The 26,248-nt window shown below is 37.5% G+C and overlaps 1 protein-coding gene across 2 annotated transcripts; it reads left to right on the top strand.

Annotated features, from left to right (window-relative positions):
• Window positions 1-4: 4 nt before the first annotated feature.
• On the top strand, window positions 5-22,591 carry LOC124138939 (sodium-dependent proline transporter-like). 2 transcript variants are annotated; one of them, XM_048398873.1, is made up of 14 exons: window positions 5-56; window positions 4,777-4,968; window positions 8,059-8,190; window positions 8,449-8,728; window positions 9,888-10,020; window positions 12,361-12,495; window positions 12,791-12,894; window positions 13,475-13,599; window positions 15,080-15,192; window positions 19,052-19,183; window positions 19,743-19,842; window positions 20,693-20,793; window positions 21,044-21,211; window positions 21,630-22,591. In XM_048398873.1, exons 2-14 carry the CDS (start codon window positions 4,815-4,817, stop codon window positions 21,756-21,758), a joined length of 1,806 nt encoding a protein of 601 aa, XP_048254830.1. In that variant the 5' UTR covers window positions 5-56; window positions 4,777-4,814; the 3' UTR covers window positions 21,759-22,591. The 2 variants fall into 2 exon arrangements, with proteins under 2 accessions (XP_048254830.1, XP_046361805.1); XM_046505849.2 differs by lacking the exon at window positions 5-56 and adding an exon at window positions 2,675-3,181.
• The last annotated feature ends 3,657 nt before the right edge of the window (window positions 22,592-26,248 follow it).

Raw genomic sequence — 26,248 nt, 5'->3', positions numbered from 1 at the left:
ACCTAGAATATTATGGTACCATGATCACACCTGTACTCTTGCAAGTATTTGAACAGGTAAGAGACCAATTACTACGTTCCTCCTGTACACGGGTGGCCCAATTGTTAAAAGTGCCACATCAGGCAAAGCAAAGTCGTGTTCCTCAGCTGTGCCAGGATCCGATGATAGAGGGATCGAATCCATAATCTGTTACGATTGTAATCTTTTGTTTGTCTAATACCTTTTTGGGTTAGTATCTCTCATACGTATACATTTCTCATACTATTTCGTCAGTGTAGAGGCATTGAATATAAGAGCAAAAGGGTACAGCACTGCAGATAAAATTATTGTCTTAAGTATTTGATTCAGCATTAAATGTCTAAGGGAGGGAAGTTTTATAAAAAACAATTTGAGCAGTTGTTTTCAGAACTTTGCAGAACTTGTGAAGAATCCCCAACACTGCAGCCTTCTGCATTATCCAGATTGTCAGAAGGGCTGTATTCCTGGTAGCAAACCCGGGTACTCTCCCAATGTCAGACAACAGATTGGGAGGTACCAAACCTAAGGAACAATTGGGAGTCGGACCACTTAGTACTTGGGACGCAAGCGTGACAATTCGAAAGCAAGGTCCGCATATTTGCCATGTTTTTCCTGAATCTTGTCAATCACATTAGTGTCAAAAGGGACAGAAAATTCAATAATATACATGATTTCATTGGATTTATGAAAAAGGACAAGATCAGGTTTGTTGGCCTGAATGGGTCTGACGATGTAACCGTCTATTCCAAAGAATTTTGTATTTATCATATTCCATGACGCCCTCTAACATATTCTGGGTTGTACCATGGATTGACCTCTGAGTCAAAACCACAAGCATTGCGACGACGGTAATAAAATGATCGAGCCACTCCATCATGTCGCTTAAGAAACGGTGCTTGGTCCAAAGCTGGGTATCCACTGACAAAGTTTTGGACAGTCTCATTAAATTCTTTGCATAATCTCACTTCATATTTACATTTTGATGCAAAATCACACATTGGTGGTTTCGGCTGAGAAGTGAATGGTCCTGAGCAGCAAACAGAAAGCCTTCTGTTTTACTTTTAAGACCAGCCGACCTCATCAAAGCGAAGGACTCTGCGGGGTTGCCTTCTTTCTCAACACACTGCACATAACTGGGCTGTTTTTATGTGGCACTTCGCTTGGCTGACACTCATTTCTGTACCGTCTAGCAGTACAGAACCATTAAGAAAATCAACACTGACATTGAGATTATGTCCCACATCCTTGCCTCGTTTGAGGAAACCGTTAAATAATAATAATAATGATAATTATTATACATTTATATCCCGTACTTATCCAGGTACCGGTATCTGCTCAAATGCGGTTTATTTGTTCCCTAACCAGTGGATCTGTATGAATTCCAGTTATCTCTCTGAACTCCCTGGGGTATATACAACCCAAGCTGCCTACTGGCCTAGCGCTGTTTTTACAACCACCTAGCCTGTCGGGTACCCATTCCTGCTGGGTGAACAGAGGCACATTTGAACTTAGTCACTTGCCTAGCGTGACCACATGTTTTTACACTTGTGTTTCGGGTGTATGAAGGTATTCGTGTTTCCAACATTAACACAGTCTCATAATAGACTATGTGTTTTTGGAAACATTAATGAAATTGTACCTCAGGCAATTCTAAATGCAAAATACTTACCTTTGCATGTTTCCCATAGCACGTGGCTGTTCCAATATAAATAACAATTACAATACAGATATGTCTATAATATTATTCATACGTGAAAACAGACCTATTGCATATTTAAATAAAAGAAATACAACTTGCAATTATATCACACAATTCAGCATTCAGGTAACGCTGACGCAACATACACGTGAATTACAACAAATGAAATGTTAAAAGGAAGACTGTCCGACATGATTGGTTTGCCTATTATAGAGAGAAGGGATATCATACCGTCTTTCGCCCTGCGTTTCACTTGAAAGGGTGAACCCAAATCTATTGCACCATTGATCTACAGGGTTGGGCTTATAATGCTGCCTTGTGGCTGCTCTTGTCCAGTGACATAGGATCAGATTGATTGTTCCCTATTTTAAACTGATAGCGACCTGTCTTGCAGGAAGCTGCTATGATGTTTGCCATGTTCCTTTCTACTCCATTTAAAACGGGATCTAACATATTTGACATTTTGTAGTCCTGCAATGGTATGGTATGATTTTTAGGTTTATGAGGTTTATTGTAATCCAAGCTTTGACCAAGACATATGGCATCAAATATAAAACAATGGCTTGTGGTGTTATAAGAAGCAAATGTGTTGTTTTAGTATAGGAAATCACATTAAACCAGGATGTCCCTCTTAGATCCTTAGAATGTAACTGGAATGTTTTTCTAACAATAATATATACAGGTATATATGGGGATGTCGTTTTCATATGTTGTGATGTTGAGAGTTGTCTTGTAAGACTCAAGTGTATCGAAAGTTAAGGTTAAATTGAGGAGTTCACTTCTAATAATATACCCCGCAAAACAAAAAAGAAACGCATAAGTAGTAAAAATCGTAAATATCTGACAGAGTGCTGACGATATCCATACAAACAAACTTTCTGCATGGATTGGGATTGATTTGTGTGGAAACAATGAGGTACTACAGAAAAGCGGTGAAATATGGAAAAATCTCAAAACCACAATCACGCGAGACATGTAACACACCAACATGACATGCACGTGCAAGATCACTTGTTGGGCTATAAACATGTTGGGTTTTCAATGCATGCACAATCTAGCAGCAAGTGAACAGCGAAACCATGCCACGACTGACAGAGTCGGCCGACTGCATACAGGCGAATAATCTCCGGCCGTAGCCAGGTTTTTCAACGTAGCACAAAGCATCATTTCAAGACTGTTAAACGGGACAACATGTGACGTTACCAGATCCGGTCGACCATGTATCACTACTAGAGCACAGGCAGATTCATACGGCCACGTCACTAACGCGAAAGAACCACCACGCCCACCTCTACAACTACGGTAACACCAGGATTTCGTAGGATATCAGCCCGGACAGTGGGAAGCCATCTCCTACACTGGTAGAACAGATCTGGTGCAAGTTCAAGGGAATGTAACGTCACAACGATTCACGGATGAGGTAACGCTGACGCAACATACACGTGAATTACAACAAATCAAATGGTAAGAGGAAGGTTGTCCGACATGGTGTGTGCTGGGCCCCCAAGCATCTGTCCTTGTTTCATGTACTGTTTGTTACAGACCGTGGTCACCACAGATACAGTTACGAATCTAACTTCAAAGGTTCAGGGCAATTTGTAAAAGATCCAAGCAAATGCCATCTGAGGTTAACCGAGGAAACAATATGTGAAATGCTGGACTTCCTCATTGACAAGATCTATGTAAACTTTGGGAGTAAGACACCTCGACAAGAAGTAGGCATCCCCATGGGCACCAATTGTGTTGTAATGAATGGACTGTACTGTGGGTGGAAGACGTAAGCTTCACAAACATGACTGTGGCGTTGTTATTATGTTGCCACAATTTTACATATATGTGTTGTGTGGTTATTCTCTAGTCGTTTCGGAACCCTAATATACGTTCACAACACACGCTGTAACTGTATATCAAACAGCATGCCAACTTCTGGCTCCTGTCCTCTGTATGTGCATTGGGTGTGTGTGGAAATGTGTAATGACATTTTAAAATTGGCCACACGTCCGTAAAAACATGTTAATTCGTTATACGCCAATTCTGTGGTTAAACGCTTTAAATAAGGGCAATACAGTTCTAATACTTCATATTTCTAATGTCATGCTTTATATTTCGAGAATAAGTTACAGTTCTAGTTCTTGGTATCTGTTGTGATTTTGTTCGCACCCGCAGAAGTAACTTTAGTGTTGATATGCTTTCCATGTCCGATCTTTCATGTATTGTCATCCCGATGTTAGTGTACTATGAATTGGTCCAAGTTGATACGATGGCGTATGTCTGCCAATCTAATGTCACAATACCTCCCCTGTGCCACATAGGAGGTGTGTCAGGTATTGGGTCTCTAATATCATAAGAGCGTTGTTGAGAAAACAGATTCTGAAATAAAATTGTCCAGAGATTTATATCGTTGTTGTGAATTGTATTTTGATTTTTATAATTTTTCTTTCTCTGAATCGTTGTTTTTGTTAGTTAAGCCCGTGAAAATCCGGGTAAGAATAGCTCTTCAGCAACCCATGCTTGCCGTTAGAGGCGACTTTGATTGTCGTAAGAGGCGACTGACGGGATCGGCTGGCCAGGCTCACTTTCTTTGTTGATGCATGTCATCGTATCCCAGTTGCGTAGATCGATGTTCATGATGTCAATCACGGGATTGTCTGTCCCAGACTCAATTATTTACAGACCGCCGTCTTACACACGTGGCGTGTTTATTGCCGAGTGTGGCGTTAAACAAACAACAAACAAACAAACAAATCGAGCTTAGTTAACAATTTCCTGTTCTCTTGAGCATGGTCCTAAAATATGGTTTTTTCAGATTATTCTACTTATTATACTGATTTGCACAAAATCATCCTGTCGTCAACTTTATTGTCGAATATAGAGTAGATCATTAGAATATTACCAAGCACATACGATCGATACTATTAAGGGCCCGACCATGTGATATTTGACCGACCATTGCAACAATGAGATTGTTGTGACAGGCAATTCTTTCTTTCAACAGTCCTCCTAGAATATCGATTGGTCGCTCCCTTATACTTGTTGCTTTCCTTCATTAATCTTTCTAGATAATCCCGTTACAAGTGCTTGGTCGACTTGGGTCATCATGCCTCAACAAGAGAGGAGAGAAAAGGCGAGTCAGCCTGGACAAAGGGAAGTCTGGACACACAAAAGAGAGTATATTTTGTCTCAAATAGGCTATTCTGTTGGACTCGGAACATTTTGGAGATTTCCGTACCTCTGCAACAGGAACGGTGGAGGTGTGTATACTTGTGTTCAATGTTACCAAGCTTGACCATAACTGACTACTAGCAACAATCAAGATAAATATTCTCTTACATTGGTACTTGTTTATCAACTCGTTGCTGTAAATAGTTGTGTAAATACGAAATATACTTTTATATAAAACGTTACCAGGTAACAGTTCTGGTGACCATATATTATATCTTCTGTAGATAATACACATGTGCGAAATCGATATAGAGTCGGTATCTACTACTTAAATGGATAGATACGGGCAGATATAGCCAAAACACAACCGGACATTAAACGTATGCAGTCATTTGCAGTATCAGGTGTTCTTTTTCCGTATGCGTTCACTGCCACTTTTAAAATGACAGGATCTCAATCCCTCGAGAATTGTATAATCGACAGGAATTCTTTTATTGTTGGGTTGGAAGAGATTCTTGCTCAGTACTGGAAAAGTGTTCACAGCTACGGAAGCCGAATGGTGCCATTTTGGTAGCATAATAATTTTTTTTAAATCGAAATTTCTATTTAATTCAATTATTGGTGTAATTTAAATTAATGTCTCGTTAAGTTGATTTCTCTCGTTACTTCGATAATTTGGTCGTTATTTCGATTATTTTCTTGTTACTTGGATTATTTTGTCGTTATTTCAAATATTTTCTTATTTATAATTTATCTCCAAAACTCAATTTTTTTTTCATAATTGAAGAAAAGACAAAAAACTCGAAGTAACAAGAAATTTTGAGAAAATAATCGAAATAACGAGAAATTTTGATAAAAAAGAAGACGTTATGCAACTAACGTGGCACCATTAGGCTTTCTGTCCTGTTCAGTGACGAATTACCTCATCTGTTGCAATGGGCAGATTCTATGGGCGGCGTAAGTTCTTGAAATATGTGATTCGTTGTTGATGTGATATTATATATATTTTGAAGAGTGTACATATACTTTCCCATAAAATCACTTATATAAATTATGTTTCAAGCATTGTTAGTGTAATCCTGTTAAAATCAGACACTGCCTAAAACTTGTTTCATTTCCCCTAAAATACATTTTGCAATGGATCCAGAACTTCGCATGGTCTCCGTGAAGGAAGGTGGATAAAAAACTTCATGTACATATACACATGCTATATCATTAAAAGTTGTTAACAAATGAGCCAATTTCACGAAGAGTTTAATTTTCAAAGGAAGAAAAACTGAAAATATGTTTTTTGTAATGATGTTTTATTGTTAAGGTTCACTTGTAAAATGTTTTGGGTGAATCGCCAATAATGAAATCATACACTATAAAATTAAGAATGATTTTAATTAGGGTTGAATGACAAAGTAGTTCGAAAATGCCCATACTGTTACCAAAATGAAATTGTCTAATTATATATGTCCAATTTAAAATTAAGTTCTTTGTAGTTGCACACTGATACAAACATGTCTACTTTGGACATTTCTATCTTAGAATGTCAATTTGTTTAGATAAATGTGTAAAAGCACACGTTTTCCCTGCAGGTTGTCTGGCATGGGTAATAACGTGTTAAGTTCTTGAAAAGTCTTGGCCGTGCCATAGTCATTTGGGATGCAGCTGCCAGCTCGTCAATGACATCAGTGGGTGGAATTGAGTATAAGTTTTAATAACCTATCATGAGTCTTAAAGAATGTTACATATTATTTTTTTCAAAATAGAAATAATTACCAACCTGAAAAAATCTAAAATAATACTTATTTTTTAAAAGAAATGTGTCCATACTGTTACCATTTTTTCGTCCATACTGTTTCCGAACCTGCATGTTTTCTCTGTTATCGTTCACTAAACTTTATAATTTCTATTCGGTATTTAATGAATTTGCTTGTTTTTCTTAAAACTAGCATTGTAATAGAAATAAAAACATATACAAAATATTCTTTCTTGATAAATTTTGAAGAAATGTGTCCAAGAAAGTTTTAATTATAATGTTGAATTGACATGTGCAGTTCATTATTTTATTAAATGTTTGATTTTCTAAAAAAAGTAGAAATATACCACCTTGAACTAAATTTAATTTTGCTTTTGTTGAAGTATATCCTAAGTTTAACACACCCAAATGGCTCATACTGTTATCCAAGCTGTCCAACGTGTTACCAAAATTTCCATTTTAATCTCCATGAATTAGTCATTAAATACAATGTAATGCTAAGAATGTTAAAAATTAAATAATATTCCTGTAATTAATGTACAAAACTTCCTTTAATGAATCATTTTTATAACTTTTCAAAGACATGTCTATCCTGTTACATTAATGTTTTTACGTAACTTTTAAACAAAATTCTAAGTAAGTTTTTATATTAATAATATGTATTTCTGTAAATACTATTTTAAACTGTAAATTGTCCATACTATTCCATTTTATATTGGCAGTGGTAACGGTATGGACTCATATTTACAGCAAAATATAGATAAATTTAAAAATATACTCTATTTTTATGATGAAGCATTGTTCTTAAGTATATAATGTGACAAAATATGAATACATTATAAACATTAGACATTATAGTTTTTTATGAACTTATGGTAAGGACGTAATACTTTCCTTGGGACGAGCTGTTTCCTGCTACATGTACATACCACAAAATCAAAATTCTAAATGGAAATGTCAAACTTTTACTCATGTAGTAGTTTTAATTGTTTTTCGATATTTTGAGAACATGAGACAGTTCTCGAACTAAAAAGACTTGATGTCGGACAAGAAATTGCACAATCGTGAAACTGACTCATATACGACGTGCGTAAAGATGTCAGCACCTAAATCTGTAGACTAATGCAGTTGAAAGTCTTTTGAAATGTGCACATGTTAATTTAAAGTTGTAGAAGGCCTATTACATGTTAAATATGTTATGATGATCGCATCGATTAATTATTGTGATTATGTATTCATATCCTGTAGACAGGATCATTATGAAAAATAGTATTTAATGTTCAGTTTTTAGGTTTAATATGGATGAAGAGTGCAACTCCACCACAATATTATGTTTATTAGAGACATCGTTAGAAACGGTGACTTGCAGTTAAGACCGTGTATTTGCTTAAACGATTTAATATAGAAGATTTGACAATGTCTTTTTTCACAGGTGCATTCCTCATCCCTTATTTCAGTGGAATACTTCTTTGCGCTGTTCCTCTCTTCTTTCTTGAGGTGTCCATTGGTCAGTTCTCCAGCAGGAGTGCTGCTCACGTGTGGGCCGTGTGCCCTTTGTTTAAAGGTCAGGACCCAATTGTAATCTCGTCATCTGTTTTGTCGCAGAGAACTTAAACTGCAAATAGCTGAACAATCGATGATCAAATATCAATACCAGCTCACTGAAATTTTATATAGTTAATAATTGTCAGCTACTGATGTTTCATCCCGATTTGAATGCCTACATGTCATATTGTCTATTGTACGTTTTCTGTTTTGATGGTACGAAATGGTAATCTCTTTGGAAATCCACCCTTTCTACATTATTTTCTTTTCTTTTCAGGTATTGGACTATCTCAAGCTATAGTTTGTTTCACATGTTCTATTTCCTACAATCTCATAATTGTGTGGACGTTATACTATCTATATAAGTCATTTTGGCCAACACTGCCTTGGACAACTTGCAACAATTGGTGGAATACAGCCCTGTGTGTAAATGATCTCGGCAGCAACACCACACACAGCGACCACTACCTGAATTACACTGCAGGTAATGTCCCCGGGGGCACAGGTGCTTGGAGAAAGCCAAATGAGACACTGACAGCATCAGAAGAATTTTGGCAGTGAGTCCATGTATGGATTAATTATTTCTTTTTGATGAATAAATCCTGTCCAATTTTCTTGTTCTACATTCTAGCTCTAATACAATGGTGACAATAATCCATGTGTCATTTGATTAAGCTTAGGATTGAGTCGTAACAATAAAAACGAAAATATATCACAAAAACAACAAGATTCTGGCTTTTCACATTCCAAGTGTAGGAAAGCTGAATACGAGAACGTGTTTTGAGATTTTGAGCAGAACAATTGTCTAAACGAGATTTTGGAATCTTGAAACTGGAGCCTGTGGTAGAACTTTCAAATGCCCCATATTTTTGTGACATTTATCCAATTCATCTATCCATTCTTCTAAATGAATGGATAACTGATATGGCAGGGGCTCCTCTTATAAAATGTGTTACATTTTCACATTCCAGAGTGTCGCTCTTTAACACTGCAGGCTCTTGGCGGTTATTCTGCAAAAATGATAAGATATAATGAAAGACAGCAATACAGTTATCTCACAATTAAACTTATCTCACAATTTGAGAAAAAAGGACCTTAATTTGATGAAGATATTTTGTCAGTCCGTAACAAGAAGCATTAATTGCATTGAGTACTTACGGGAAAGAGGCATTGCATTGTTTGTGTATACACACATGGGTACACAGAATACAATTCATTAAGACATGTTTTATCACAAGTCGAAATTTGTTTTTAACAGTTCCCTTTATATTAACATTATATATGATTTATATGTGCTTCTTTGTACATATATTGGTTTTCTCAACATTTTGTAAGATTTTGTGTAATATGTAAACGTGTGTCCCTATATGACTGTGGGTGAGTTAATGTCAACACTGAAGGATATGATAAATGACAATATGTACCACATTCCAGCTATAACACTGGGGAAACCAGAAGGGTATATATGGACATGTTTATACAATTCACTTACAGTGCCTACTTGCAATAACAACACAGCGACGACACATAACAACGACGCATCGATTTGTCTCTTCATGTATTCACAGTAAAATATCTATAAGCAGACTATAAGCTATCCCAAGCTCTAATACTGTTATGAATGCTGTTGCAGATTTCAATGCCAAATAGCCATTGTGATTAATCAGAAGAGGGTCTTCACAAATCTTGTTAGTAATCTTCGGGTTGTCTTTGCAGATACAATGCGCTCAGAGTGTCCAATGGCTTTGACACACTTGGCTCAGTCCAGACCCACCTAGTTATATGTGCGGTTTTCTCCTGGGTGATATTGTTCTTCTGTATGATGTTCGGAGTCAAATCAGTTGGAAAGGTAAATGTTATGTGTCATACTTAGTTTTATCATGTCTTCGATGCTGTTAGTAAACGACTATAATACATATACCACAGCATTTTATTTTGAAGCCTTGGTAGGCTTACATCAATAGTGGTTGTACTTCTTCATTGATAACATATATGTAAAAAATGGGGAAAAGACATTTAGGCAAGAATTCCATTTTACAATTTTTGCTACCCTGTTTGTTGATCCAATTCTTTATACATATGAATCGGAAATTTTGTTCGGGTTGGCAAAGTCAAAACAAGGAATTAGCTTAAGATTCAGGTATTTCGATGATCTGATATCATCCAAGAACGGTTAAACAGCCAATTCTCTTCCGATGATTTACCAAACCGAATTTGTTATAACGGAAAACAGCTAGACCACCTTGTCTGTTTCATAATTAGATCTATGCACAGTGATTTAGAGTGACAAAAATACTCTCCACGAGAAGAGAGTTGAAAGAGCACCATACGGCTCTTGCTCAAAGTTGTTTGATCAAGGTTACAGCGTAAAAAGCCTCTGTGAAGCTTTCAAAAAGTTTTAAGGAAGACATGTGGAGGACGCATCAGAGACAAAAATGATTTATTACTTGCCCGTGAAGAGATCACCCATTTAATAAACATACAGCTGTATTACACATTGTGTAATACCAAAACGCGTGCTTATGTACTCTCGGAACACGTTTCACGAACAAATATTGAAAGCTCTCAACATCCCTTGGCTTATTCAACGACATTGCGTGTGGAGTTGATAGATCACCGAGAGGAGCTTATGCACACTCGATGACCCCAGCAACCTTGTTGCTATGCTGACGTCACATGGCATTGTTTCGCCGATGGGTCTTGCAACAAAATTCCACAAATTACGTCATCGGGTATTGTGACGTTATTGTAAACTTTGAGGTACAAGGCCCGTTCCACAAGGCGATCGTATTGTAGCGCAACGACAGTCGTTAGTCTAAGTTAAAGTATGTGAGTTGCGATAGTCTTAGCCCTACGATAATTTTGTGAATTTTAAAGGTGGACCGTTGTATGGTATTAAACTCATACCTTTCAACTTTTGACGTGTTTGAAGTATTATTCTGTTAAACTCAATTGGACTATGCCGTGGATCGTGTAGGTGTCAGCCTATTCATACTCAACAGTATAATTCTAAAACGTTATAAATGGCAAGTAATAAATAAATCGTCAGATACCACAACTGTTCACTCGTTTCATAAAATTGGTATTACACGGGAGCGAGTTTAGTATTCTAAATTTATTACTTGCCCGTGAAGAGATCACCCGTTTAATAAACATACAGCTGTATTACACATTGTGTAATACCAAAACGCGTGCTTATGTACTCTCGGAACACGTTTCACAAATTTTGAAAGCTCTCAACATCCCTTGGCTTATTCAACGACATTGCGTGTGGAGATGATAGATCACTGAGAGGAGCTTATGCACACTCGATGACCCCAGCAACCTTGTTGCTAGGTTGGCGTCACATGGCATTGTTTCGCCTAAAGGATCTTGCAACAAAATTCCACAAATTACGTCATCGGGTATTGTGACGTGATTGTAAACTTTGAGGTGCAAGGCCCCGTTCCACAAGGCGATCGTACGGTAGCGCGACGACAGTCGTTGGTCTAAGTTAAAGTATATGAGTTGCGATAACCTTAACGCTACGATAATTTTGTGGAACGGACGCCTGAATTCTAAAGGTGGACTGTTGTCTGGTATTAAATTCATACGTTTCAACTTTTGACGTGTTTGAAGTATTACTGTGTTAAACTCAATTGGATTATGCCGTGGATCGTGTAGGTGTCAGCCTATTCACACTCAACAGTCTAATTCTAAAAACCTTATAAATGGCCAGTAATAAATAAAATACTAAACTCGCTCCCGTGTAAAAACAATTTTACGAAACTCGTTAATAGTTATGGTATCTGACTCGCTTTCGCTCGTCAGATACCACAACTATTCACTCGTTTCATAAAATTGGTATTACACGGGAGCTCGTTTAGTATTCTATATGTATGATGCAATTCCCTATTTGACTTGAACAATATTTCCCGTATTTCTTTCCAGTGAACAAATGACTTGCTTTTGCATGTGTTTGTGACGGGTACCAACGGTGGGGCAGGATACGCTCACCTTCTCGCAAACACCAGGTATCATCACTATTTGACAGTGATTCATAAACACAAGCTCATGATATAGTCGGAATCGTACACTCGACTCTACGTTTAGCAGAAACTTCTTATGAATATGGAAAGGGTTTTGTTGCTCTTATTGGGAAATTGCTCCGGGAATCATATAACTAAATTGTTCATGTACAATTTCACAGGTGGTGTATGTGACAGCGGTGATGCCGTTCCTCCTGTTGACGGTGCTACTGATCAGGTCGTGCATGATGCCGGGGTCTGCGGATGGCATTCTCTATTTCCTGAAACCTGATTTTTCGCACCTACTCTCGGTTCAGGTGATATCTAAAACCATTTATACATGTCAATTAAACTAACATTGGCTAAGAATGACTAATATGCCTCTTAAGAATGTGAATAATTTTGATAAACGGTCTATGAATAGTGTTTGTGAAACAAACAAATTAAAAGCTTGACAATACAAGATAGTTGAAAATAAAGGGGAAACCGGGTTTAATGGCTTTATGCAACAATGCGTCAAAATGGCATTATCTGGAGGCATTAATCGTAACCATTGAGTTATTATTGTGGACATAAAAGGCAATGTCATTTGCGAGCTTATCCATATGAAAGGTGTGGCTGGAGGCATTGCTGCAGGGTTTCTACTCTATGAATACAACATATGGCGGTCTCATCACCATGGGAAGTTTCAACCCCTTCCACAACAATTGTTTCAGGTATTCTATGGGGTTATTAGATTAAACACATAATAACTATTATTGCACTGTGTTTCCATTACCAACATGACTCATGTAAGAAATAAAACAATATTTAGTGGGCACGCCAGAAACCGATGATTGTGGGTTCGAATCCCTGTTCGCCCCGATTATGTTTCTAGGTTTCTCAGCACCATACCAGTGCTTATGGATTTCACCAAAGTGGTAAACGTCTGAGACCTGCTTTCCTCCCACATTAAGCTGACACGCAGTGATACAACTAGAATAATGTTTCACACGGCGTTCAAACCAACTCACTCTCTCAATATCTTGTCTTAATTGGTTAGAAAAATAAGTGAGAGAGTAAATTTGTTTCAACACCACCTTTAACAGCATTTATTTTTATCTTGGGAGGACAGTCCACACTAGCCCCTACCAAGGAAATATAAGCTATGTATCTTAATATGCCAGGTTAATATTTAAAAAAGGACATATCTGATTATCCCTATCAAAGGTTGAGTAGTGTACATAAGAGTTACTATTATAGACCAACCTCATCAATGGCATGTTATAACGAAATTATATGTATGTTTTATTTAAGGGATGTGGTGTTGATAACTCTCATAGGCGAGTTAAGCAGTATCTTCTGTGGTCTGGTGGTGTTCTCTACTTTAGGCTTCATGGCCAATGAGGCTCAACTACCAATATCAGAAGTAGTGACATCAGGTTCGTACCTAGATTATAACTCAAACATTGAATACAGCCTGGTCTTCAATGATGGGTTTAGACATATGTTCTGACAGAAAACTTGGTATTGAAAACGTGTAGGATGAATCCCCCCACCTTTCATCCAGGGCAAATATTTATTTTAATTTCAATGTTTAATAAGCAATTAACATTCATTATACAGAAACAGCAGTAGTCCATACTGAATCCTTACAAAGACGTAGTCTACACTGAATCCTTACAAAGACATCTTTACTGGACAATTGTAATTTCTCTCAGGTATCTTTCAATTGGTGTAAATTTCATACATAATTTGGTTACACCAATGACATGTATATATTCTCCCAAAACAGAAACGATTAGATGTTACAATATTTCCAAAAGGTTAAAGTCATTTCATGTTTCACTGCTGCATGAACACAAAGCCTGTTTGTTTAGTCCTGATAAAATGTCACAAAACGATTTTATTGTCTTTGATAGAGTTGATATCGATGACGGTTCACATTAGCACGATTCTTTTTCTTGCGAAACTTATCGAATTTATCACGGGTCAAGGTAATCTTGACAAAACATTGTCTTGTTTTTAATAAGGGTGCCTACGTATTCAAAGCAGAAACGTGGACATCTTAATCCGATCCGTCTCCCTGGAAGTTGCTACATCCTATCCTACTGGTGTATTACTTCAAACCAACAAGAACCCATAACGGCTTTCGTTGCGGTCTCTGTCTTTGTAAATAAGAAAGTTTGCCATATGATGCATATTTTTTCATTAGTTGTACACATAGCCAATGATTACTTTCAGCAAGACTGATAGCTAAATGGATCATGGACATATGCATCTTCTTTGTAAAAAAACCATTTGGTCAGCTAAAGTTAGATACAATGCGTTAACATTAAGAAAATGATTATAATCTGAGAAACCACTACATTCCAGAAAGTTATACACTTTTCCATATAGGCATAACTGAGTTTTATTGTCATCAACAACTGGTACTAGATTGCTTGAAAATGTTGCTCTATTTGTTGTTCATACTGCTTTAAAACGAAAAACACTCTATTGATGCATAATTCTATGTACTATGGGCCTATAGCCTCATAATTAACATTATGATAACTTATCGGCTGCAGTGAAGGTCGAGTACATCAACAATGGCTTCCAAAACGTTAGCGTAGCATTAGGTTTAGAGACGAATCGCGTTTTCTTCTTGGAAGGAAAAATGTGCATGCAGATCAATGTATATCATAGACAGAATGAGTGTTATACCGGACGTTGCGTACAAGACGTAGACATATTCCGTGGAGGAAATGCCATGGTGTGGAGAACCATCTCGTTTGATCAAAGAATAGATGTATCAAGCCTGAGTGAGTGCGTGAGTGAGTGCGTGAGTGCGTGCGTGCGTGCGTGCGTGCGTGCGTGCGTTAATTGAACTCTGTATTTTGGTAGAGTTCTCTAGGTGACTGTTCTTATGTTTATGTTAAGGATCAGGTCTTGGGTTCATTATCTACCCTGAGGCTATAGCCAAGCTGCCCTTTCCTCAACTCTGGGCAGTCCTCTTCTTCTTCACACTGCTCACTGTTGGGATAGACTCTATGGTAAGGTATGACCGCGGAAAATATTTAAAGGTTCAAACTGCCATAGATAGTATTCTGGATTAAGAATGAAAGCAACGTTTTGCGTTTTCACTGCTGCAGTTGCAAGGTTATTTTGTAAAAAAAGATAATGTATTCTCACTTGAAGGCTAGTTTCTGTTGTGGCAAAACAGTTTGATTTGAAGTCAGTATAGATTTGTTTTATTCCTATAGCGATCGTTTTGTTTCAAAGGTGATAACTCTCTGGTTCCCGGCTTAAGACGTGTAAATACAGATACAAGCTTAAATGATTCCCTGTTGTCCCTTCAGTCAAAAACGGTATTTAAGTACTGGATATGAGACACTTGCACAAGTTATTAGTTTAGAAACTCATGCCGTGTTCAGCCGGCCACCAGGATTTGAACTAAAACAGTGGAAGTCCATGAGATACACTGAATCCCCACAGTCCTTTTTGTATTAGAACGCAGCTGACATTCTGGCAATCTGGGCTAATATATCCAATTCACGTTTATCAGACCTTTGGTTTATGTCCCATAACTCCTGAAACATACCATTATAAGAATAATTTTCATACTACCATGGATTTCAATGTATGATAGCTAAAATGGATAGAATTATCATTAAACCGCCCACATGTTATCAGAAATCAGCGGGCCACTGTATCTTGATAATGTCCTCATATTGCTTGACGTCGGGCCATTATCACGCCCGTTGGTAGGTGACGTCATAGGATAGGGATAGGTGACATCACGTTCAATAGTGACGTCATCTGTTTTGTTCTATGACGTTTCCGTGTTTGTAAAAGTGGGTCAATGACATTCATGTTGATTTTAGTAAATGTTTCAAAACCGATATTGTTATTTATTTTTATTTGATAACAAATTCTATCCATTTTAGCTACAATATCGGTTACGCTATTTTTCCGGGCATTATCATTTGCAGAAGCCCTCCTCTTTTCAACTGCCCTCCTTCGTTAGTTATGGAAGACCTCGGGCTTCTCCAAGTGATAATGCCCTAAAAAATAGCGTTACCCTTATAAATAAAGCCGTTTATACACGTTCTCAAAATAGATCTGCAGCACTTGGACATCCCATGTGAAGCATTTGCATACAGGGGAAGAAGAAATATCGGGCTTATCAATCCGAGAGCTGATTATAGATGTTACCCAAATCAGCAGCTCTATTATATAACATACTAAACATAGACTGCCACCTGATAAACAATCACCAACCATTCATACCGATATATATATATATATATATATATATATATATATATATATATATATATATATAAAATAATAAAGTCCACGTTAGTCCATCATCTTCTTTTTCTTACACACCTGTGGGTGAGAAACCCATTTGAGATAACTGGTATCAAACATATGTGTGAGATCGAATTCGAGGCTACTCCATGGTATTGACCTGGGGTCAGATGATGACGGACTACTTTCCTGAGCGGAAGTCATTCATAAGTTGCTCGTGCTTCAGTCGAATGTTTACCTACGTCTGTATTGAACAACAGGACCGTGTAATTAATAATAAAAAACTCGTCCTCGTCTGCGAGTTTGATTGTTATTATTATTATCAGTTACATTATATCTGTTGCTATGTCAACATTATCGTTTTTTCAGAGCGTAAACCCCCTGGCTGCCACAGCGACACATGTCCCTTCTCTTCAACCCTCACTTCGAAATCGAATAAAATTCAAAATACATCACGCAGACACTTCACAGTTTTTAATTCCCCCTTCTGTTTATCATTTTCTGTCATTTTAGGCAATTCAAAATTACTGAAAGTGACTGAAAGTTAGGTACATTGTAAATCTCGCCAAATCACAATTCACGGCGTTATATAAATATTTACTGTGTGTTTAGAAATCTAAATATCGGATATTTACTCGAATAATTAAAGTAGAAAAATAGCATATTAGCAATCACGGGTATCAAATCACTAATGATAACTCTGAAACGTCGCTGATAAGCCTAGAATAGTTTAGAATGTTTTGGGAAATATGCACACACGAACGCCGAAGTGTACGTTCCGCCATATTGGATTGTGTTTACAAAATGTCGATTATGAGACGCCTATATTCGATCAGGTATATTTCAAACTCAGCTGCTATACATGCATCCCTGAATTCCTCATACATTTTCGAAACAATGGATAAATGGTCTTTGTCACCAGTGCAAATTATCTAGATGAAATCATGCGAAATAAATTAGGTATGGACACGAAAACTGTGCTCGGAAAATTGTACTTGCTGAAATGTAAACAAAGCAAAATTCAGATTTTACACTGTAGCATTAAAAGAGTTACTTTCGTCTAATTGTTGCATACATTGGCTCGATCACGCGTTTGAGAATATTCATGGGAAGAGTATCGTTGCACTAATTATGGAATTACACATATTTACATTACAATGATGTGGTAAATTCAACAGAAGCCGTAAAAGTTTCCGTCCTGTGTGAAGCCATGACTGACGCTAAATCACGCACAACGATGACGGTAGGCCTAGTTATCTGCATTTCTGACTAATTCTCTGTTACATTGGAAAACATGGTAAACAAATAACAGTACGCAGATTGTCAGAATGTTTCTGAATACTTACGTGACACATTTATGTGTATACGATCTCTTAATCAACGAAAACCTCCTCTGGAAATCCCGCGTACTGTTGTCAGTGAACACGCCATTTTGTAAAAGTCGGTCACCGGCAGTGATGTCATACGGAAGTAAACATTGTTGTACATATTTGGTAATTTCTTTAGGGTGTAAACTTTCAACTTGGCACCCAGCGTGTTCTTGGTTTTTGTCTAGTTTGCATTTTCATCATCGCCTTGATAATCCACAGATAGGACGGAAACCTTTTTGTGTAGGGTCACATTATTTATGAGTAATAAGCAGCAAATAGGATGACGTCACTTATGACAGTGGTGTTACATGTATTAATGCGCTACTGCAATCAATAGACAAACTTCATCGGTTCGATGTTAAAAAGGTGCGATTTTAGGGTGTGTAAGAAACAGATTACTGCACTCGTGTCTGTCAGATACCATTGATCTTACAACTCGTTGTTACAAAAACATACTGTGTTTTCAATGCTAGGTAACCGCGCTAAATTTAACATTTGAAACCTCACGCTGCGCGTTCGGTTCCAAATTCAATTTAGCGGGGTTAAATCTACAGGTAACCTAGCTCTACATTGAAAACACAGTATGTTTATCTCCTAAGTGTAACGTTTACGATTGAAATGACAAATCTATTAATACATTCTCGAGTTCAATTTGGGTTTCATCAATTGGATAAACATTTGTTCTTTTTCCAGTCTCAGCTGCTTGTTACTTGTATACAATTTATAAAACGGAAAACTACTCAATTTCCCGTTTCCGCAATCATCAATGTGTTTGCTGACACCTAAGCATCGAACATCAGGGTCTGTAATCTGCTGTTTGTGTTGTGACTCTGTCTTTTAATTCCATGCCGGTTTCACCGATGTAGTTTTCGCCGCATCCCGAACATCTCATAACATACACCACATCTTTGCTGCGGCAGTTCATGTCGGCTTTCACATTGAAACCCTTGCCATTTGCAAAAAGGAAAGTAGTAAGTAGATGTAACACACCAAGATGCGGCACGTGTAACATCATAAGTGAAGGTACTACTTTCCTTTTTACAATTTTGTGTGTATATATATATATATATATATATATATATATATATATATATATATATATATATATATAAATAAATTTACAAATACAAATATATATATCCGACTTGAAAGCGCTAGCCAAGTACAACATTTATATGGATTATATGGATTTAATTCTCCCCCATGAAAACATGACCTTTTCTTACAGTTTGGTACCGTAGAAGCTGTAATATCTGGTGTTTTAGAAACACGTCCATCTCCCCATCAACAAAACCGAGTGATGGTGACACTATGTGTGTGCCTCATAAGCTTTTTGCTAACCATTCCCTTTGTAACTGAGGTAAGTGGCTCCATACATCCTTGTTGCGTGGTCGATGTTTCATTGGCATAACTTGCCTAAGTTATAGCAGGAAATTGAAAGTACTGTAAGGAATTAACTTTGAATTGTTACTGTGGTGGCTATTGAGTGGACTGGTGCATCTGAGATCTCAGTGACACCATTATTTCCATCAAGTGGTACCCTTATAAAGATAACAGACACATGCTGTAAATAGTGTTGTATAATTTTCTAATGTGTTGGCACCTAAAACAAGCATATCAGTATCTGGAGGGAAACAGTTGACTCACATTTGTATCAGGAAGTCAACATGCAAATGGGAGACCTTCATTAAGCGCCTGTCATATTTCACTGTTTGCTACGTTTCTGAATGAGTTTGTTGTAAATTGAGGATTTGTTCGTACATTGAATCTTCTCTGGATGTCTCCATGGGAGTACATCCTATTTTACCGGAATATTAACTCTGTGATCCCCTGTACGTCTGGTGCCAATTGTCATAGTCTTAGATGTTTTGTAGATATTTTGATTATGGTTTCATAACACATCGATTTGCTTATTTCAGGGCGGAGTTTACTTCTTCCAGCTGTTGGACTGGTACTCTTCTTCCTTCAACACACTTGTGATTGGCTTCCTCGAATGTGTGGTCATCTACTGGATCTATGGTAAATGTCTCCATACGATAAACCCCTGAACATACTATTGTGACGTATCTACAGTATAATGCGCACAAACTACACCTATGTTCAGAGGGGAATTTCTGTCAATGATCAGGTGGGAATGTGACACGATCTTTCTAGAGGAACGCCGTAATAGAAATATGGGTTAATGTTCCAAACGGCATTAAACCTAACTCACTCGCCGTCTGTAGAAAACTAGATATTAAACACATCTGCTTCAGTGTGTGGTCTGTGCACATGTTCCACAACGGTATTAATACCTAATCGGATGTGTTGAGTACTGTTTTGCAAATGTTTTTTTGAAATTTGAAAGAATTGAATGTGATATTTGACTCATGTTTAGCTTAACTTTGACTATACATGTTTTCATGTGGTAACAATATTGACATTTCTGTGTAATTCTGCTGACTGCTGATTCTGTGTTATAAGCAAAATTAACTCACTCGCTAGTTTGTTGCTGAATCTACACAAATCACCGTTTGTAAACTCTTCATGGTCCCAAACGTTTTCCAAAATCCAGTCTGCATAAAAGAAATATTCCTACCCAGGGCATTAAACATTTTGCCATGAAAACATACATTTGGTTACCACTCCTCAAGAAATTGGATGTGGTAAGCTTTATGTTAATCATATAACAGAATAGCTAAGATAAATAAAAATAAATAAATAAATAAAACGATATTGTGGCGATTGATGTATGTTTGTACTATGACATAAATGCTTGCATTTTTGCAATGAAAGTTTAATTTTCTATAACATCAAGACAAACAGAATTGTTTAGTCAATGCACAGAGCACTTTCGTTCTATACGTACATGCAACATTTATTGTTTCAGGTTCTGAGAAGTTCAGCAAAGATATAGAAAGGATGGTCGGTGGTCGCGCTCCCACTGTGATGAGACTTCTGTCTTCTTATGTAACCCCTGTCATTCTCTTTGTACGTCTTGTTTGTATGAACAGGTTTCACATCCATACCCTATGTAGAAAACTCAAGTTTGCAATGATACTACTGTTTATAGGAAAAGGACTTCATAGCCAACTTAAAAAAGACCAACATGCAACATGCTATACACGAAAAGTTAAAAAGAAAGGTCGGTCAATTTGTCTTTCACTGCTTGCTCTGTATTATTATGGTATTTATTTTGTTTGCATCATTGCCATAACCGTCTATATTTTGTTGTTGTCAGGCTGCTCTCATCTATTCTTTGGTTGGATATGACCCACCAAGCTATGGCAACTACCTGTATCCAGAATATGCTAAAATAATAGGCATTTTGGTAACCGTGGGGTTTTCTCTACCGATTCCTGTCATTTTTATGAATGAGTGCCTCAAGAGGAAGGGAACTTTACAGCAGGTATAGGCATTATGTCATTGCTCATAGGTTCATTTTGGCAACCTTCGGGATTCCGGACAAAATAAATTACTAGTTCTTATTGTTTTTTTTCTGGCACAGAAGCCTATCATAATATGGCTTGAATAGTGTGCGGAGTGAAAAACATTCATCCGTAAGTCATAAACTGATTCTGGCGATTTTACATTTAATAAAGATGATTGATTGTTCTGTGAACATTTTAATACTCCTTGGCACTAAAGGAGAAAAATAATAATGAATTGTTTTCAATCCATTGTAGTTTGTGGCACTGGCAATTTATGTGATTCAATAAATTTAAAGCAAATCAAGATTAATTTGATTGATTTTGATATTGGCTCATAATTTGAGGATTGTGTGTGTGTGTGTTGTCGATGATAATCAAAAGAGATGTATTTTACAGCGCTTGTGCCTTGCCAGCAGACCATCACCAGATTGGGGCCCTTTGTGTGGGGAGGATGGCTATCAGACTGACGGCCAGCGAGAGAACACAGCCATAGGACTGATCTCCAGGACTGATATCCCGAACTGATACCTTGCCAGATACATGAAGAACACCAAACCTACCATGATGTATACATACAATAATAAACGAGCTCCCGTGTAATACCAATTTCATGGAACGATTGAATAGTTCAGGGGCGAGTTTAGTATTTTAGTTATTACTTGCCGTTTATACATTTAAAAACAAATTCCACTGTCGTGTGAGAATAGGCGCGATCCACAGCATAATCCAATTGAGTTTACAGAATAATACTTCAGATACCTCAAAAGTTGATACTTGTTAATTTAATGCCATACAAGGCCCACATTTAGAATTCAGGGGTCCGTTGCAAAGACCTATCGTAGCGCGTAAGTTATCGTAACTCCCATACTTTAACATAGACTTACGACTGTCGTTGCACTGAGATCGCCTTGTGGAACCGGACCCTGCACCACAAAGTTTACAATGACATCACAAGTCGCAATGACCCATGACGTAATTTGTGGAATTATGTTGCAAGTTCAACCGGCGAAACAATACCATGTGACGTCAGCATAGCACCAGAGTTGCTTAGGTTATCCAGTGTGCATAAATGTAGTTGAATAGGCCCAGGGACGTTGGGATTTTTCAATATTTGTTTGAGAAACTTGTTTCCGCAGTAGATAAGGACGCGCTTTGGTATTACACAATATGTAATACAACTATATGACAATTAAACGGGTTATCTCTTAACGGGCGAGCCATAAATAAAGATTGTACCATAGTTCCTTTGTAGAAATTCATTTTGCAAGTCAGTATTGTATAACATAATAAACAATTGCAGGAACACTGAATACAAAATGTTGTTATCCTTTCTTGCATTTTTTCAGCAGTTCAAAACATTCAACCACGCAGGGCAGTACTAATACATACATTATATATATCCGTATACATAGACTGGTTTACCAATATTGTCCCACAGCATGTAAATAAACGACTTGCAAATTTAGATATGTATATCCAGCGACAAATGGGTAATATCTTACAAATACTGCATAGATCATTTACTACAATGAATGAACGTCGTGTCTTTCTGAAATACCAATGCACGGGGCCTAACACCTGTCAACAGAGTTAGTAAAAGTCGAACGATTATTTTCATAATAATACTAATAGCCATACACCAATACTTAACTAAGATTAAATACGGTATTGATTATGGTCAGTTAATAGTAGATACTAATATATATACATACGGTTTCCTCTGACAGACAGGACTTGAATGTCTCTTCACTGCCTCTGTTAATCTTCTGAACATCAACCAGATCATCTCCAACCATGCTGTATCAATGATCTGTATATACTGTAGCCTGCCTAAATAAATAAGTCAGTGAGTGAGTTCGTTCTTTTACCAAATTTTGAAACATTTCATCAATATAGTAGGGGCACCATGCATAAGCTCCACATTTTGTATTCCTGTGGGTCAACTTTTAGGATTAAGGACCCATCATTGATATTCTTGTAGGGGACAGAGTTTGTTCGGACACTAGATATGTTGTCAGCCACAGCTGTAAAATTAGATTTTTTATATAATTAAGACTATGAGTTTAAATATTTTTAAAAAAAAGAAAGACACCTTGCAACAAGGTAATTATTGTGGCAGACATTTTTTTCGCAGTCTGAAGCATAATTATTTTCTATCCGTGAAAATCTCTTACTTTATTTTTTATCAATTCTCCTGAACTTTGGGTTGGTATGTCGACACCTGTGCCGTTTCCATCTGCAAAGTACCCCTACAGATGGTCCACGTGAAACCAACTCATTTGCCTGAGCGTGGTCTCCTCCGTTTGCAAAGGGGTTATCTGACTCATTGGTTTGTCCGACGTTTGGGGTGTTTTGTTCAATTCAACATATTCATATGGTCATATGGTCACCCCAGTTGGACGGATGGAGTGATTAGTGTATGACTGGGACAAATCCCATGTTCTGATGAGGTTACTATGAATGTAACAGCCATAAACGATCGCGGTTATGGGAAGCTTAGCGAGATAGTTTACAAAAGAAGAGACATGCCATAGGGTGGGCTCTTGTATTCAGGCATTATTCCAGTACAGGTCTTTTCATACTCCGGTTTTTAGTAAGTTTCATATTTCGTTTTCTTCACACATATGGCACTGGTTACTGGGTCTTGACATGACGAACACGTGTCTTTTTCAATCTTGGCAATATGTTCTCCCTAAAGACATGTCACCTTTTTAATGTGTGGAAAGTGATCGGGGGCCCAATATCCTTTAGCTCACGCATGACAGTGGTGAAACTAAAGTTTGCAAAATGACATTTCAAATCCTTCAAGATATCATTTTCCCAGTTATGTGGGGGTGAATATAGTTTAGGTTTAAACGGTGTCGGAAGTGTTCGATTGAAGACGTTTTGTAGAGCCCTCTGTAACTTATACGAGCATCCAAATAGTAATGGTACAAAACTTTGACTTATCGGGGTGAACCAAACGTCAGTAGAATTTTGTTTCTTCTCTAAGTTATTGTTTGTTAGTTTGTTGTATGTTATTTAACGACGAAATCGGCAATATTCCAGCTGTATGACGGCGGTCTGTAAATAATCGAATCTGGGCAATCCAGTGATTGACGTCAGGAACATCGATCCATGCATTTGGGATACGATGATATGTATCAACTTGGGTTGCTGAAGACCCCCTGTAAGTACATACATAAGATACTAGATGCATGTTTGATGGTCCTCTGCGTGTTGTCAAGAACATATTTGAACCTTTTCTCTTGTATTGCATGTGCAGAATGAGAATTTGATTCCAGCTGTTTCATTATCTCGTTTTATTATCATGGACGTTCTGTGATCGTGTTGGATCCTTGTTACTGTAAAAGTGCCAAAATCTTTACGAGTTTTTATCAAAATCAAATATATTCTTCTACTTTAGGTTTCACATTCCACAGCCAGTAAACACTACATAGTTTACAGCACTTGTATCATAATACGTTATACCTCAACAATACAGTCCACTACCTCAGAAGAATCCGGGCCATCAACACTTTAACGGAACCAACCGACAACAGAGACGCCCGGAGTACACAAAAATGCCCTAATGGTTTTTCAAAGTACTATTTAGGAAGCTCTCAAAGACATGACCTGGAAATACATCCTTATTTATGTAGATGATATCACATTTTCAGAACGTTTGAATAATCTAAAATGTGTTTTTCAAAAGATAAAGCAACTAGGTTTGACAACCCAGCAAATGTAAATTTTCAGCAAAACAAGTTCAATATCTTGAGCATATTTTCACCAAAACTGGCATTGAAGTTGACCTATCTAAGATAGACGCAGTCACCCAAATTCCTTCGCCAAAGACTGTTCATGATGTTCGTCATTTTCTTGGTCTTTGCAGTTACTACAAGAAATTTGTTCCAAATTTCTCAGGATTAGCATGACCTGTCTATGACACTCTCAAAAAAGATGTTAATATTTTGGGGACAGACAAATGTCAACAAGCTTTCTCTATCTTAAAAGAAAAATTGACAACATCTCCAATCCTTGCCTATCCCTACAAAACGTTTCATTCTGACAACAGATGCTTCCAACACATCTCTTGGTTACATTTTAGGGCAACAGGGTTCAGATGGTAATGAACATGTCATCTGTTATGGGGGTAGATCACTTCACTCAGAAAAGAAAAGAATTGGGGGGGGGGGTTCCAACTTGAATGTTTGGCAGTAGAAGAAGGGATAAAGACATTAAGAGGTTACTTGGCTGGGAACAAATTCAAAATTTACACTGATCACAAGGCTCTTACTTGGCTCAAAAACATCAAAGAGGAAACAGGTTGCCTTGGGCGATGGTCAATTATGCTGCAAGATTATGATTACGAAATAGTAGACTGGCCAGGGAAGTCAAACCCAAATGCAGATGCTTTATCGCGTACTAAATACCCTGAGCCTAAGACTGAGCCTAAGACTGAGCCTAAGACTGTGCCTATCAAAGATGACATACCATCACCTCCATTAACATCTAAAAGAACTTATGCTCAGCCTCATGCACTGCCACAACCAACAGTTTTAGTTGTGTCATCCTCTCCCTTTGTACCCCCTTCCACCCCTGATGTGGCTAACAATAGATCCCCGACCTCACCACCTTTTTCCACATCACACACTTCTAGTGTCCCAACCATCCTACCTGATTCTGAACAGGATCCAGACACTCGTATTCCACAAGCCGTTGACCTATATTATGCAAACAAACCACCACCATCTTGCCCATCTGCCATTGTTGCAGCAGTCGACACAGATGATGATCAGTTTCTTACGCAACAGAGCAATTCCCCTGACTTCAAGCCAATTATTGACTACATCTCCCAAGGTGAAATCCCTACAACGTACAATGATGCTCAAATCAAAGGTCTTGTTTGAAGCTCATAGGAATATGTAGTCAGGGATGGTATTCTCTATCATGTGTAACAAGCAAAACATAGAGGCGCCAAGGCCCATAGGCTTCCTCAAATCACTCAGCCTGTTGTCCTACTTATCAAGCGC

This window comes from Haliotis rufescens, unplaced genomic scaffold, assembly GCF_023055435.1.
Source record: "Haliotis rufescens isolate VD_foot unplaced genomic scaffold, xgHalRufe1.0.p SCAF_19, whole genome shotgun sequence".
NCBI classification, from domain to species: Eukaryota; Metazoa; Mollusca; class Gastropoda; order Lepetellida; family Haliotidae; genus Haliotis; species Haliotis rufescens.
Note: the sequence above shows the minus strand (reverse complement) of the source record. Positions and strands in the feature narration are given on the sequence as shown.